Here is an 18,211-nt window from a genome sequence, read left to right on the forward strand (position 1 = left end):
TTTGAGTACTACGGTGCATGTGTCTCCACTCACAGAGAACAACCTGTGGGAGGCAGTTCTCTTATACTAAGTGGATTCGAAGTACTGAACTATGGTTCTTGGTCCTGTAGCAATCATCTTAAGCCTCTCAGCCACGTAAATTTATTTTAAACTTATGTTGTTATTTTAAATTATGAGAATTTGGAATAATAATGATATGCAATCCATCTCTGTCAAGTAAAAGTGCTAAGTTAAAGAAGGAAATTAAAATAGTTTATGCTTTGAAGGAAAATTGTCTTCATATACTGATGTAAAATATACAAATTTTGGTGGACATTTTGAGTGCAGTGCTTACGGTGATTCTCTAAGGACAGATTCTCAAGCTTTCTATAGTTATCAAATCTCATGACTGGCTTACAGAGAGAGGTTCCATCCGTTATCAGTATGTCAGGGAGCATGGAAGCACATAAACAGACATGGTGCTGGAGAAAGAGGCAAGGATATTCCATCTGGAGCAACAGGAAGGAGGAAGACAGAGACACTGGTCCTGGCTTGAGCATTTGAGACCTCATAGCCCATCCACAGTGGCACACTTATTCCAAACAGGCCAAAACCTCCTAACCTTTCAAGTGGTGTCACTTCCTAATGACTGATCACTCAAACATATGAACCTATGGGAAAGACCTTGTTAAATAAATTGTCATGTTGAAATGTTAAATAAGTTATTGTTTTTGTGGAGGAGTGATGAGCAAAGGAGTCAAGACCAGGCTGGAGAGACCTACAAAGGCAGCTGACCTGAACAAGGGGGAGTTCATGGACCCCAGACTGATAGCTGGGGAACCAGTATAGGACCAACCCAGACACCCTGAATATGAGTGTCAGTTGGGAGGCCTGGGCATTCTAAAGGGCCTCTGGCAGTGGATCTGCATTTGTCCCTAGTATAAGAATGGATTTGGGAGCCCATTCCACATAGAAGGATTCTGTCTCAGCCTAGACAAATGGTGGGGGGGAACTAGGCTGTGCTCCAAATGATATGACAAACTTTGAAGATTCCACCATGGGAGGCCTCACTTTCCCTGGGGAGCAGAAAGGGGATAGGAAGGGAGGTTGGTAGGGGGCAGGGGAGGAAGGGAGTTAGAGGGAACTGGGATTGACATGTAAAACAAGTTTGTTCCTAATTTAAATTTATTAAAGTAAAAAAAAACCCAACAACAAAAAAAAGAAGATGCGGAGATACAGGTACAAAAAATGTACCCAGAGTGCATGAGTCCATAATATATGCACATACTGAAATATCATGCTGAACCCCATTAATATGGTTGTTGCATGTAAATAAAAATATCTTAATGAAAATTTTGTTGTAATATAGAACATTTTTTACAGGAGATTTTGGCTGACTGGGAAAAGTGTTGATGACATGCTGTTTTAGAAAAAGACCACGTTAAAAATTCTAATTATAAATTGATTTTTGCATGAAAACTTGTACCTATATTTTCATATTCAAATAAAACGTGCCTGCAAGCAATACTGCAAGGTTAAGAGTGACATATTACAGATGTTTAAATTTGTTACATTTATTTTATGGTTTAGTATTATTTGAAATGAGTATAACTTTAAAATTAAAATTTTAAGAAACAGGAAAGTTAATGTTTAATTGATATGCAGATGGTTCCTCTCTATGGGAATAAAAATAACAGCATAATGAAGCCTAGAGTGTTCACAGGTAGATTAATAGTATGATCAGCAGCCGGGCGGTGGCACACGCCTTTAATCCCAACACTTGGGAGGCAGAGGCAGGCAGATCTCTGTGAGTTCAAGGCCAGGCTGGACTGATAGCCTCCAAAACAATAAAAGAAACCATGTCTCGTAAAAACCAAATAAAAAAATAGTATGATCAGCATGCAGTATTCCCTCTGCATTTTCATAGATGATAGAACAACCCTGCCTTGAAGCTGAGGACAGAAACCATGTCTATAGACAGCAGACCATTTGTACCAACTGATATAAATTTGACCTTTTGTGGAAAAAAACTACTGAACACATCCACGTCTATATTTCTCATTGATTCATAGCATATGATATCTTTATTAATGAATTTAGCTGGTTTGAGGTGATGACATACAAAATTCAGCCTCAAGACCTGTTCTAATTTTTGCCTGTGAATATGAACCAGAGTTAAGTAATCTGAGCCATTCTCTGATGGTGAGATATTGTGTATCTATACAGATTATATAAAATCTGTTATGAACACTAGACTAAAATTGAGGTATCAGCAGGAAATGATGAATGAAACATATAATCACTGCATTGTGACTGAGAAAATCAATGGGTTTAGATGTGTCCTGTAACGTTGAGTGCTCAGAGCCCTGAGTCATTTTCATATACGTAATGAAAGGATAATTTCAGAGTGGGTTAAGTGAGAAACTTTGCATTAAAACAACCAGAATTCCAAGCAAACTTCTAATACTAAATATAATACTAAGGATTATAAGATAAAATAATCGGTAGGTTTTAGAATAACTCTTACTGTTATTAATATTTCAATTGACGAGAAGAAAGTGCAAATCTTTATTCATATTGCCTCTGAGTGCAGCTGCTAATGCAAATAACAAAATAAAAGGCCTTTTAATGTTTATACTGAAGTTATCAAATATCAAAAATAAATTCTTCACTCAAATATTAACTAATTTACTCTTTTCATATGTAAATAATTAATATGACATCATTTCATACAACTCTGATTGGCTACATAGTTCTGACTGTTGTGAATAGAGAGGAATTGGACATGGCCCTCTTTCTCATATATTTTAAGTCAGGTTTTGTTGTTTCATATATTTTATTTTAATTAATTATAATAGCACTAATGTATATAGGCTGTACTTTATTAATGTTTTCATATTCTCACCTAATAATTTTAACTTATAACTTGTATTTGCCAGTAATTGCACTAAAGATTAGCTCAAACGTTCTGTGCTCAGCTAAAATGATTTCTTCTTTCTCCATTCTATTTATGGTACAAAACACACTCATATGTTTAACATTTCAATATTTAACATGAAATTAGGGCATTTTGTTTTCCTGTCTTCTGGAACTTAGGAAATCCAAACTCTTATACTCTCTAAGTATCCACTACGGAAAAACCTACCTAAGATAATTATGATCTTCATTCTAACATCAGTAAAAAATTTGAACCACAATACTCAATGTATATGAATTTGATACTACTTAACAGAAGCAATCAAAGTTGAAGGTAAATCCATACAGATGAAAACACAAAGGAATTCAGACTTCTGACACAGAGGCCCAAACTGGATTTGACCTGAAAGTCTCCTCCATAGAAACTATCCTTTATGGTACCAGAGGTACCATTTAAATTTCTAAGGGAAAAAGCAGCCAATAGTCCTACCTACCTACCTATAATACCTATGAAGTACAATTATCAACATGAGTGCAATTTCATGAACACCATACTGGAGGTAAACAGTATTCTAAATGGATTCTGGAGGCAGTCAACAAGAGGCAAATCATGCCTCATAATGTAAACCTACCTAACTGGGACCAGCAAGTTTATGATTTGCAGGAGAACTTGCAACGTCAATTTGACTAAAGTAGCATGATTTTTACCTGCAGTTTCAAATCAGTGTAGCTATTATCCCTCATTAAGAAATTTCTCTTTCAACATAGGAAAACCATTACGGATAACCACAACCAATCAAAATTCAGAAAACAACTGATTATGCAAGGTCGATCATGCATTGATGTATACATTCCTTCCTGCTGAGAAGTTCCTTAAAGATGAAGGAAAACAACTCAAAATAGCTCCAGGAAGCTCCTAAAAATGATCAGATTCACTGTGTTTCATCCTGCTAGAGTAAACAGTAAAACTGAATGTCCTTCTCAGATAAGTCATCTATGAAGGCAACTCTGACAAGCCAACCTGCAAAGAAGATTCTAAGAGCAAACCAGGTTCTGAGAAGAAGCAGGAACCATCTGAGCCTCCTGGAAGAGACTTAGACAAATTGAGTCATGTAGTCATGTAGAAATAGCACCCTTGAACCTGTTGAGCTAAGTGAGGGCGCTGCAGTGTGCTCCAGGTTCCCAGTTTTGTGAGCTGTCACCCCCTTCTAATATTTTGCCATGAAAAAAATTGAGAGCCTGGATTATGAAGCTGTTAATGAGGTTACCTTTTTTTTTTTTTTACACGTTTGACATGTCTAGTAGATATCATTGTGGCAACACTGGAGGAACCACTGAAAAAACTACTTTGGAAAGGTTAGTACAGAGATAAAAGTTAGGGAAAATCGTGAGCTGGTGTTTCAAGTCACAGTACTCCAAATATCCTCATCCAGGTTCTATACCATAATCACTGATATAGTTAGGCAATCATGCATAAACCAACAAAGTCCTGCTACCTTGTAGTTTCACCTGTGAATACAAGGCCTCTATTACCCCTCAAGTAGTGGAATGAAGAGCTGGAGAGGATTATAGCCATTCTTCAATCTTTATAACCATGAGTTATGCATTTTCCTAACTTCAATGATTTATTGATCAGGCCGAGTCAGATGACCCAACCTCTCTGGAACGCTCGCAGAAAGTGAAAATATTGCAGCGTCTGCTGGGTCCTGATTGTTTTTATGTAGTATTTCATTTCTCAAAAGAAGAGTAAGGCCATAGAGCAGTAGTTCTCAAATTTCCTAATGCTGTAACCCTATATTTAGTACAGTTACTCATGCTATGGTGAGCCCCAACCATAAAATTATTTTCATTGCTACTTCATAACTGTAATTTTGCTACTGTAATGGTTCATGATGTAAATATTTTTTTGGAGATAGATGTCTGGTAAAATGACAATGACCCACACATAGAGAAGTGCTGTAGAATGGTAAAATATTTCACCAAAGTATTGAGATATGCTTCAGTAATGTGAATTTCTGGAGTTAATTTAACATAATTGTTCAAGACAAAGTCAATTTTAAGTTCTGGTGATTTCCTTAATAATCACTTGTTTTCTACTCCTTATTCAATCCAGTGTGAGCACCTGTGGTGTTTCTTACTTGCTCTAAAATGACTCAATAACACTTAGTCAGAAAACCACTAATGAAATCTTTTTTTCAGGAAAATAAATCTTGAAGTTACTACAACTCAATAGTAATTCTGTACAATGAGGGTGTAGATATTAAATAAGTAATTTCTTTTAGCTCTATGTATCACAAAAATGAACCCAGAAGACTAAAATTGCTATGGAATCAAAGCCTGGGAGGATGTAGTGTTTTCTTTCTAGACTTCATGGCGTCCTTTATAAACTTGAAGGCTATATTTTATGTAATTTTAACCACCATAATTCTTACTACAATGCACCAAGTTTTCCCTGATAATTTATATTGAAATATACTATATTTTTAATCTCATTTTTAGGTTGCAATACAGGTTGGAGGTTCTGAATGAAAAGATGCTAAGACAGTTATTGTCTCTAAAAATAATAGAAACAGAATAGTGATGTTTTCTTTCCAAGGACCAGTAAAAATGATCAATATTTCTTTTAAAAGGAATTGCATCTGCTGCTGGAGTATCATCAGAATGCTCCAAAACAACACTTTGTCATTTAATTTTGAAATAAGAAAGATTCTCAAGAGACGCAGAATATAGAACTCATGGATAATGGGCTTTGGAGGGTAGTTGCTTTTGAAAACTGTGTCCTGATGACAAGGTTTGTCACAGACACCAGTGTCTAAGCAATTATTGCTTACTTTAGAGTAGCTTTGTGGGCTTTGATACTTTTTTGGCATGCAACAGCCTAGATACAACAATTTGTTTTGTGTGTGTGTGTGTGTGTGTGTGTTAACATCTGAGAGTTATCAGCCTTAAATAAATTAGTTAATAATTGACATATTTGCAAAATAATGTAACAAATAATTACCATCTTAACACATTTAAACACTTAAGTCAAATGTTTTAATATGAAAAATAACGGAGAAATAAAGTTACTCTTGTATAATTTATATAGACATTTATGGTATTATTGATTTTGTTACTAAAAGAAAACATCATTGTCTGACCACCAGTGCAATATTTTAACTAAACTAGTCTGTGTTAACTGAAGTAAAGGTATAAGATTTAAACAAAACCAAGTGAATACGTGGGTATGTTCCTGCATATTGTATTTGCGAGTTTCTTAATATTTAATTATTTATTAATTTTTCAATGACTTAAGGTGATGCTTGAAGGCTCATAAAATAGGATAAAATCAATAAATAATGAACACAGTCTATAGTAAGCTTAGATAAGAGTACAAGAAGAATAATAGAACATATGTACAGTCCGCTTTGAGGATCTTTTTTACATAAACTTTCCATAAAATCTTCTGAAGAACAAAAATGACTCTATAGGGAAAATATGAGCATTAACAAAGTAATGAAGTTTTCATTAATTATAAAAGGTGTATTATATAGTTGAGTTACGGTTTGCTTATTAGATACTAAATTAACACTAATTTATATTTCGCTGATAATTTTTCATTCCAAGAATTACAAGTACCTTGCAGCAAATGTTTACATTTCAAATCTCATAAGTAATAAAATAAATGTTTTTCTATATTTGTTTAGTGTTCTAATTGGATGAGAGTGAGAAAGCCAGCTAGTGATAACTGTTCATGTATTTGAGTTTTGAGGAATTGTGAAGAAAACTGATAGCTCAGTAAACAGATTGAAATAGTGCTAAATTAGTACAAACTGATTTGTGTTTTTCTGAAACATTCCAGGTGTTGTCAAAGTGGATTATGGAGATGTGTCAGTCAGAAAAACACTAAGGGAAAATCTGAAGTGTAAGCCTTTTTCTTGGTACCTAGAAAACATCTATCCAGATTCCCAGATCCCAAGACGTTATTACTCACTTGGTGAGGTATGAATTATTTATTTTGCTTAAGTTATAAATATATTTTGCAAATGGAGCAATTTATAAGGAACTCAATATTTTTTTACGTTGTGAATAAAATACTGTAAGGTTTTTAAATGCATCTATTTTAAATGATTTCTCATTTTTTTTTCAAGGACCATGAAGGTTTTCAATGTGAGAAACTCTAATCTAAGGGGAAGTTTAAGACTGAGAAAATAGTATTTTATTGTTTCTTTACCGACAGTCAGTGTTTTGGTCAATTAAACTTATTCTCTTAATTTTGTCTTTGAATTTCCAGTAGTTTTTGCTCCTAAGTGTTATAACCATTAATGTCTTCCGAAATGAAAGCCAATTTGAGATTTAAAGTTCAGCAAACCACTAAAATTATGCAGCCAAATTTTGATGTGATATTTGAAAAATAAAATGTATTTCCAATAGAAAATTTGTCATCAGTTATTATTTATTTATTTATTATTTTATATTTTGACCAGTTTCCCCTCTTTCATTCCCTCCCATTCTCTTCCCCCACTTCCCTTATGCAGCCTCTCATCTGCTATTTCTCTGTTTAGAAAAGGGCAGGCCTCCCATAGGTATCAACAAAGTATGGCGTATCAAGTTGCTATAAGACTAAGCACCTGCCCTTGTATTAAGTCTGAGAAAGGCAATCCAATATTAGGGATGGGTCTCCAAGCACCAGCCAAAGCATTAGGGACAGCCCCTGCTCCTATTTTTAGGAGTCCCACAAGTATACCAAATCAGATTATTTCCATGCATATCCCCTGGTTGTTGGTTAAGATTCTCTGAGTTCCTATGGGCCAGGTTAGTTGTTTCTGTGGCTTTTCTTGTGATGACTCTGACCTTTCTGTCTCCTATAACCCTCCTTCCTACTCTTCAGCAGCATTTCCCCAAGCTTGACCTAATTTGGGGTGTGGATTTTGCATCTGATTTCATCAGTCACTGGATGAAAGTTTTCTGATATTTTATAAATTACCTTAAATGTCTGGATAAATAGAAATAGATGAATTCCCTCAACTGTTCCAAAAGTCAATATATTTGTGTAAGACACAATAAATGTCAATAGCCTTTTAAAAATTTGCAGACAAAAGAAAAAGTGAAATAAGTAATTTGGATCTTAGTGTTATAAAATGGATTTGATATCCATAGGAGTGTACCATCCATTTATAAAATACTTAAATTGGTCAATTGCATAATTATACTGCATACATAATAAATAATCAATTGTTCAAAATAAGATTTATTTCCTTTATGATATGTGCTCCCAATTTGTAGTTTTCTTCTTACTGTTGCACGAGTTTCTGGTTCAAAGATAATTTAATAATGATTATGATAAAAGTATTTGACCACAATAATAACAATTCATTTAGGAAATAATATTAATAAATTAGTTTAGATTTAGTTAGAATTTTGTATAATACAATAGTAAAATATATGATAGCTAATTAGGTTCAGTGTAGTATATTTGGTGGTCAGCTTTATAGAAAGAAAACAACAAAAGAAAATTAATTAACAGGGAGTTGTTTTTAGGACTAATTTTAAGAGAAATCTCAATGTTCTGTAGACCAAATTTCTATCCTCCAACAGTTGTATCCCTTTCTTTATATAGAATGTCTGTTCCCATATATTTAACCTGAATTGAGTAACCAAAATTTTACGTGTAGTAATAGTGTCAGTGTGTTTTTTTATTTAAACTTCTTCATTTTATGTACCAACTTCTTCATTTTATGTACCAACTTTAAGTTCCCCTGCCTTCCCTTTCTCCCACCCCAACCCGTCTTACCACTCCCCATCCACTCCTCAGAGAAATTTTGACATCTGTGCTTTCTGTCACTGATTAGTTCTGCTTAGATTTGTTTTTATGGGGTGGATTTTATAGCAATTCCTTTCTAATATATAATATATGCATGTTAGCATTGATTTTACAGAGGTTTATACTCAGAATGTATATGAATGCATTTTAAGCTAGAACACTTCTCCCACACAAGCTATGATAATCCATTGATAACCTCTATAAAAATGCTTAATATTCTCATCTCTCATTAACCATAAACTAAGTCTACCCTTTTAAATGAAAAGTGTCTTTTCTTGATATAGATTATTAGTCACACTGTCCAAAGAGCATATGTTAGGAAATAAGTGCTTCCCTTTTAGTCTTGGGGATGGAGACACTCAAAAAGCTCATTTGGGAAACTCACTGGGGCCACCAGATTACTCCTGAACACACTTGAGCTTTATTTGATTAAACAAAGTTAGATGCTTTCAGCAAATTTAAAAATTCAATTGCAATCTCTGTGCATATCAAATAAATCTAATTGACTTCCTTTTAAAGTAAAATTCAGTGTATGTAAATTCCTCTCAATAGCGTGTTAATTTTGAATTATCCATCTTATGCAATCAACCAAGTGCCTATACTTGATATAAAAATATTATCCACAGATATCAGTTATTGATTTGGGTCTTTGCAATGTTCATAGAATAGGGAGCATAGAAGATTGAAGAAAGTCCCAGGACCTCAAGTCAGTCATATCCTTTGAGTCTCATAGTACTGTTTGCATGCAGGAGGTGGGGCTTTAGCAAATACCTAAGTCAGAGGGTCTGGAAAGAAGCCATAACAAAGCTTGTTTTTCACTGTGGTTACATTGCTCTAAGTAGCTTATGTTAATTTTACTATTTTTAAATGACAGTACACTCTTCAATCTGGTTTTTTTTCCAGTTAGTAAAGAAACAGTTACATTGGAATTGGAATGACTGACCTAAGGTCACTTAGCAAGTTAATTATTGAAGTCAAGATTCAAATATGTTAGTCTAGCACTATATATATAGCTCATGCTTTGGTTATAAAGCATTGCAGAAAATAGCTTCATTCTCTTCACTAAAATAGTTTTAACAAATAAAATCTGAATTATGTTTCTTGTGCTAAGAACACAAAGCAAAATTAAAAACAAACAAATAAAACCCCTTGCTCTAGAGACTTTCTACTGTTATTGAGAGAGGATGCAGGGGTATCAAGAGGCAATCAAAAAGGCAAAGGAAAACAGTGGAAATCAAAGTACCCCACATGAGCATGCTATGGATTTACTCATACATGCAATGCATTTCAAGCATATTTGAGATATATTAAGTTTTGAGCTTCCTGTGATATTAATGTACTGTAGTTTTCCATTTTAAAAGCAGGCTCCAGAGAAATCCAACACAGCATCTGTAACCATGGAAACAGAAAGGCTAATACAGCAACCTCTCCTCAATTCAATTTTGTTTAACCATGTACATATAATTTAAGATGAGCCTCTTGATAATGAGTTAGTGTTAAAAGAGCTAATGGGCAAAATTCATGATTTGAGGCTTTTTCTTTCTTAATGCGTATCAAATCTTTCATTCTACATGAAGGATCTTTCTTATAGAATTCCAAAGTGACAAATGTAGAAGCTACTTGTTATCAAATTATTGTTTAATCTAATCATGTACTTCTCCCTTTATTTCTAGTGACCTTGTGACCATTTAACATTTTGCATAGTTTGAGTTTTGTAAAAGGTCTATATATTTAATGTTGATAAAAGCATACATTTCCCCATAAATCAATTTTTCTTTATAATTTTCTTTATTCTGTTTGATGATTATCATATATCAACACCAAAACTAACATGAGTAAACTTATTGATGTCAGATATTATCTTACTGTCTGATGTTTGCATCTTACTTGGATAATTGAAATATTACTCTACTCAGCTAACAAATTAATGTGCAATTGACAATCAGAAACTAAAGCAATTGTTTTGAACTCAAACCTTTAAGTAACTTAATGAAGCATGTGTCTTTTAGACTCAGCAAGCAGATGATAATGGAATAAGGAGGTTGAGCCCTTTACAGCAGTAAATTCTCTCTTAAATAGCCCTTTAGCTTATGTGGATTTAACATGACAGGCTTAGATACTATAAATATAAGGACTAATTCCTAGACAAGATTGAAATAAATAACCTTCTAAGGCAGTATGTTGACCCAAATTTTTGAGCTTTGACAGGGCAGTACTCTCTCTATATATCGTGAGATATTTGGAACAAAGGACAATCCAAGCTTAAAAAGATGTAAGAAAGTATTTGTGGAGCCAAATGATTTAACCCTTGATACTTAAAATTCCTGTCTGTGTGCTGAATGGACATGTTTTGGCACTGGTCTGTGCACTTTGGATTGTTTTGTTGACCTCAGCACTTTTCCTCTTAGATCCTTTAACCACATCAGCTAGTTAATGTCCTTATATTCATGGTATTATATTTCTTAAATATTTTGAAGAGCAAACTTAAATAGATAAAAATAGGCATCTGTAAAGCTGTGAGGCTTCAGGGATTATGGATAAATTCAATTGCTAACAAGTGTGAAAGCTAAAATGCTTAAAGCCTTACCATCCCTGGCAATCAGATTTATTTATAGGTTTGCAGTGTTCTTGACCCATTAATAGGATAACCTAGTAAATAACATCCCATTCTAGGTCAGACACTCAAATGTGGGCATTTCTGCCCATGCTTTAATTGTAAAATCTTGGGGAGCTAGAAGCTAATTTTCATCCAGAATAAGTGAGTATGTACATCTGTAGGTGAAATGTTTCATATTTCTGATAATATAAAGTATAAATCACTCTGATTTTATTTTTAAGTAGATATTGATAAAAAAGCTGCAATTAACTATATACAGTTTGGGATTTAAGCACAGTAAGTTTGTGCTTGCTGAATATAAAAATTGTCTGGTTATCCTTCTGATTCACTCAAATGTATAGTTATTCATTATAATTAATATATATTCAAGAAAGCTCTGATTTATGGAAGATTAACATTGCAATACAGAGTCAGTATAAGTATTTTGATGTAAGTAACGATAAGTTAGATGATGCCCAATTAAATGATAAATGTGCTATTGTGATTAAAATTTTCCAAAGTTCTTGTTTAAGTGTAAATGATACTATCCTTTATTTTTACAATAGATATTTTAAAGTAAAGATTGATTGGTGGGATGGGGACAATCCCTCTATTTTTAGATTAGAGTAAAGTCTGCTCTTGGCAAAATCCAGCAGAGGGAATTAAAGCTAATTACTGCTAAGAGGACTTCTGGTGTGCAAAATAAACTGTGTAATGGCTTGCTGACTTCAATCTTCAACAATAAAGTGAAAAAACAATACCCTCTCTTATATCCTTAAGAATTATTTCTAAGCAATAAAAAAGGTGTGTAAATAAAGAAACCTCAAAGCAGACAACCAATTAAATTTAGAACTGCCTTGGTTTCATACCTTACAGTCAAAGCTGTATCATAGCATAGAAAGTAAGTCAGTTTCTCACAGTCCCCTGATTATTTTAATATAGGACATAGAACACACGTAAAAGGGATTCTTAATGGATAAAGCTCCTTATCGGTTGATCGCCATTTCTTCTGACTGACACCAGTGACAAGTCAGTATCTTGTCCACTTCTTTCCTAGTGATGCACTTTAGGAGACCACACTTAATTGTGCACCACGCTATTCTGCGTCTTTTTATTTTAAAGTAACATGTACTATGGCATGTCTATGTAGGTCAGAGGAAAACTTCTAGGAGTATTGTCTTTTTCCACCAAGTAGCCCAGTGATTGAAGTTAGGTATTCATGTTTGGAGGCAAATGTCTTTACCAGCTGAGCCATTTACTGGTCCTGTTTCCAGTCTACATAACTGGTTTCCAATCTCTGTTTCTGCATGATTTATAACCATTATAATTATTATATAATTATAATTGTAGTATGTCATTGCTTCTGATCAATAATAACACTCTATTTGTCTGTCTGGGTCTCCTTTATAATACACACTTAATGAAAGTCAGGACTGGCAATTCCCAACTTCACTCTATTAACTTGTGAAAACACCAGTTTAATGTTTGTCATTTCATCGGCATAGTGGGAGATAAATATTGATTTTCAACTTGATTGAATTTAAAAGTTCCCAGGAGATTAATGAAGCACACCACTGAATTTGTCGATACATTTTATTTCTACAAAGAATGGGATAGAAAGGAACTCCTTCCCTAAATGTGGCCTGCATCAGTCACAGGGTGGGAATAGGAGATGAAATGGAAGAGAAAAAAGAGGAAGGGAACGGTGTAGGTGCTCTCTCTGCTTCTCAGCTGCCATATTCAAGCTGCTCTGCTCATCCACACCTGCTCCAGCATCATGGAATAAATTCCCAGAAACCATCTGGGAAAACCATCTTTTCTCCATTATATTACCTTTTTAAGTCATTTTGACAAAATGACAAAGACAGAAGGAATAAAATGAACAAAGTGTGAAATAGGTAGACAGATGTAAGTAATTTTTTACTATGGTAGAAGTGGTGCTGAATTTATAAACCAATGAAAAGGTTTAGTTTCAGCTCTGTTAGTGTGCACAGATTGCAGACTGATTTGATGCTGCAGACATTAATCTAGGATAATTCTGACAAGTTTTCCAAACCATCCATCCATATCTATTTCTATTCTCCCAGATTTAGTATCCAGCCAGCTTGACAGACTTCACTTTATTTCAGATACAGTAACCACTTTGTGCTACATTCGGGGGGGCAAGTGATACTACTTGCACATAAATTAAGATGTCAAAAGTATGGTTGTAACTTCAAATATAGGACAGGCTTCTACTAATAAAAATGGATCTATTCTGGAATTCTTTTGAAATGACATCACCCAACTTAAACAAAAAGAACACGAGGACACATGCTAAAAATTAAAAATAGAAAGAAAAGCGAAAATAAAGGGCTCAACATCCCTAGTCATCCAGAAAATGCAAATCAAAGAAACAAAGAGATACCATCTTACTCCTGTCAGAATGGCTAAAGTCAATAACACCAATGACAGTTTATGCTGGAGAGGATGTGGAGAAAGGGGAACACTCCTCCACTGCTGGTGGAAGTGCCGACTCTTACACTCCACTTTGGAAATCAATATGGAGGTTCCTCAGGAAAATTGGAATCGGTCTTCCACAAGACCCAGAAATTCCACTTTTAGGCATATACGCAAAAGATGAACATTCATGTCACAAGGACATCTGATCCACTATATTCATAGCAGCAATATTTGTAATAGCCAGAACCTGGAAGCAATCTAGATGTTCCTCAACTGAAGACTGGATGGAGAAAATGTGGTACATTTACACAATGGAGTACTATTCAATGAAAAAAAAACAACAATGCAATCTTTAAATTTGCAGGCAAATGGATGGAACTAGAAGAAACCATCCTGAGTGAGGTAACCCAGTCACAAAAAGAGAAACATGTTATGTACTCACTCGTATATGGATTTTAGACATGAATAAGGAGAGTGCCAGAATATGATCCCACTGCCAGAGAGTCTGGGAAAAAGAACCTTCATCCAGTGACTGATGGAAGCAGAGGAAGACATCCACAACTAAATACTGAACTGAACTTCTGGGATCCAATGACAAAAAGGGAGGACTAATGAGCAAAGTGGTCAAGACTGGGCTGGTTTAACCACAGAAACAGCTTCTCTGAACAAGGGGGAGCTCTTGGACCCCAGACTGATGGCTGGGAGGACACATGGGACTGATCTAGACCCCCTGAATGTGGGTGTCAGTGAGGAGGCCTAGGCAAACCATGGAGCCTTGGGTAGTATTTATCCCTGACATACAAATGGACTTTCGATGTCCATCCTACAATGAGTGATATTCTCTCAGCCTGGACTCTAGAGGGAGGACCTAGGCCCTGCCCAGGATGAAATGTCAGACACTGGAGATTCCCGATGGAGGGCCTCTCCCTCCATGGGGATAGGAGTGGGGATTGGGAGGGGATCTGGAGGACCTGGTGGGTTGGGCAGGGGAGGAGGGAAGGGAGAAGGAGTTGGTATTGATATAGGAAGCAAGCATGTTTCTAATTTAAATTAAAAAAATAAAAAAAGAAAACATGATGTGACTTTGATAAGAAAATGTGATACTGATGTAGATTCATAGACTCCTCACTGGCATGACATTGTCATCTTTGCAGAAGGAATAGGAGGAAGAAGCTAGGGGTCAAATAGAGATTCCCTAGTCTAGCAGTTTCTGCTGAGAAAGTTGTTCCCATTAATTTAAAAGTTGTAGCTGAACTGGAGTAGCACCTTTTGCCCACAGGTGAGCTCTCCACTCTATACTCTGAAGGGTCTCAGTATTCTGTCTCCTGCAGTCTCCCTTTTAAGAGAAAAGCAGAGGCAGACACCCACAGCTAAATTCTGAACAGATCTCCTGGTACCCGGTGACAGAAAGGGAGGAATGATGAGCAAAAAGGTTAAGACCATGCTGGTGAAACCCACAGAAACAGCTGACCTGAACAAGGAGGAATTATAGGTGTGTACCCCACCACCCTGCTTTGATTCACAATCTTAACAGAAAAACACACTGTAATTTTAAGGGTAGGAAAGGAGGGAAAATTTAAATGACAAAGACATTTTAAACTTTGATAGAAATTGACAGATATAGAAGATAGTAAACACTATCCAACCAGCTGAAGTATAATGAGCATTATTGAGTGTAATTCAAGGAGCCAATCCTTAAAATAAATTTCTTATCGTGAAAAGGAGCAATATACACTATATTTTCTATAGTAAGAAATACCACGATATTTTGAGGCAAAAAATACATTATAATTTAAAGCAGTAAAGGCAATTTTGTGTCTAGGAAAATTCATTCTTTTAAAACTGAGGGAGAACAAGCCAGATTGTAACTGGGTTTTCAAAAGTAACCGTCCATCATGGAAGCAAGTGAACCAGTATATTGTATAACCTAAAAGTCATATGGGGCAGGCAAAGATTTCTCATTCACCAAAGGGAGTTTTAAGTACAAAGACCACTAAGATTGCCTTCAACATATTTTAACTCAGAATATTGTTCTCAGTAATTAAAGACATCTTTTGTCCATTTGTATGGATCAAAACTGGTAGTATTGTGTGATATCTATTTTATTTCCTGGTTCATATGCAAGCTACCTGAAATTTCTTCTGGCTCAATCTTAAAAAAATCCATAAACCAAAATTTACTCTCTGATCTCCACTATTATCCTTTACCCTAAACAATCATGCCTCTCCTCAACACAATGGCAGTAGGCTCCATGCTTGTTGTCTGACTTCCGGTCCTGTATCTAACCCACTACTGTGCATGGGTGTACTGAGAACACAGGTTTGCTGACATCATGGAGTTTTGTACACCTGCTCCATGCTCCCTGCTCTATGGCCATAGTTACTAATTCATTATTCCAGTATTCTGTAACTGCAGTGGGCATCTGTCTGCTATTCTCCTGTTGGAGTTCGTCTTGCATAGATTGGATTAGGATTGTTATCTCACAAAACTGAAATGTATTTTTTCAGTTCCCTTGCAGACAGAACACATGCATTGCATTGCTCTGTCTACTCTTTCTGTGCTTTGCATTTTTACGAGGCCTTTAAAATTAATGTTTTAAAGTAAAATATAATTTATTAGTTTCCCCTTCCTCTTCTTCCCTCTAACACCACCAATCTCTCCCGCAGTCCCTCTCAGATTGATGATCTCTTTTTCTTTGGTTATTATTTTTGCAAACATATGCATAAATATATCCATACAGCACAGTGAATCTGTTTACTGATTATTTTGTATTGAATAGATAATTAGGTTGCTCATCCTTAGGAAGGGTAATTGTCCCTCTCCAATGAGACATATTAATCTTCTAACATTGTGAATATGGTTTTATTGCTTTTTTCCAAGCTCCACAATGAAATAAATTATGTTTCTTTTGTTTATTTCTGTATTATTTTACAGCAAGCAGTGTTTTATGTAAGATGTGATTTTCTTACTGTTTCTTAATATCGTCACTGAATTCATAAGCGATTTCAAAGAAAAGAAATCAAATTTATATATCATAGATGGTAGGTCGACAATAATTTTTTACAAAGACAACATATTTTGGGCATTCATTTTTATTATTGTTAAAATCATTTTATTGTTATGAGCTCACAAATACAAACATCACATACCTAAATTAGATATTTAAACACTTGTCCAGTACCAAATTTTGATGCTTTTCAAATTCTGTACTTAATTTCTCATAATCAAATGTCAAGTGCCTATTTAATGCTCCTCTAAAATTCTGTCAGGTTCATCACTGGGGAAGATATGCTTTGAGATGTTTATTGTCAGAGATACAAAACCTTACGAATGACTTTACACACTGTAACTTTTATGTTCAATCTGCTCAAGTATCATGAACCTTATAAAGATTCACCTTTAGTCGCAAGTTAAAAAGAGGTATGATATTACAACTCAACTGTATAGTCTATGATTTATTGGACAATGTGAATTCTACACAGGCCTATTTACTACACATTCTATTATTTTTTTACCTTCTTAATTATTGTGCATGTGCTGATCTTGAAAATGATCTGCTTAAGGGCTCAGTTTTCAAACATCTTAAATCAGCTTGTAAACATAATATAACCTTGTACCACTATTTGGGTATACTTCTTGAAGCCTAAATGCTTTCAGTACAATAATCACAGTGTCCTCTGCCCTGTCCATTGGGTGGCTGCTCATATTTCTTGATGAAAGTGTCTATAATACTGAACTAAATTTCCACCTATTCAAAGAGGACTTGAGAATCTTAGCCACTTACAAACTGTACCCACTGTGATCACAACTGTTTATATTTCCTCACCGAGTTTTTACTGCTAATCAAATGGGTTTTTTTGATACCCTGGAAGCCTTGTTTAACAATAATGTTCACAAAATAGGACATTGTATTATACACATCTTCTCAGACTTTTATAAAATTATATCAAACATCTCTCATTTTATTAATTGGAAAATTTGAAGAGAATTTTACTCATTGCATGATAGCCATGTAGAAAAACAATACCTAGGTCATTTCAGAATCTACAATTTTCATATATGCTTACATTTAAGAGAGATACAGAATTTCAGAATCAGGTTAGATAAATCTAAGTATGTTACTTGAGTGACAAATAGGAAAAAATTTTCTAAAAATATTTCATTTAACACAGGTATTCCTCCCCTTGCTTCTGTTATAACAACTTATGCTTAATTTAAACATTTTAGCGTCCTAAAAACAAAGGAATGACTTTTCGATTTAGAACCATCTCAAACTTTATGGTAATTACAGAACTGATGCAATGTTTGATTATATAACAATGACCTATGTCTACACTTAGCAGCTTAATCTGCTTTTGGGGAATTTGCAGTGTGAATAGACATTTAACTTGTAACTGATTTTTAGGGTTAAAACTTTCTGTTAAGTTTAGAAATTGGAATAAAGAAAAGTGTACAAATCTGTCTTAGTCATAGAA

At 34.7% G+C, this 18,211-nt stretch overlaps 1 protein-coding gene across 4 annotated transcripts in view; it reads left to right on the plus strand.

Moving 5' to 3' along the window:
- Positions 1-18,211, plus strand: part of Galnt13 (polypeptide N-acetylgalactosaminyltransferase 13) — a 611,901-nt gene that overhangs the window by 525,863 nt on the left and 67,827 nt on the right. For all 4 annotated transcript variants that reach the window (XM_005068971.4, XM_005068972.4, XM_040745358.1 and 1 more), the window contains one exon: positions 6,737-6,876. In XM_005068971.4, coding sequence (XP_005069028.1) covers positions 6,737-6,876 — 140 coding nt within the window. The remainder of the gene's footprint in view (positions 1-6,736; positions 6,877-18,211) is intronic.

Source organism: Mesocricetus auratus, unplaced genomic scaffold (assembly GCF_017639785.1).
Source record: "Mesocricetus auratus isolate SY011 unplaced genomic scaffold, BCM_Maur_2.0 Super-Scaffold_100004, whole genome shotgun sequence".
Lineage (NCBI taxonomy): Eukaryota > Metazoa > Chordata > Mammalia > Rodentia > Cricetidae > Mesocricetus > Mesocricetus auratus.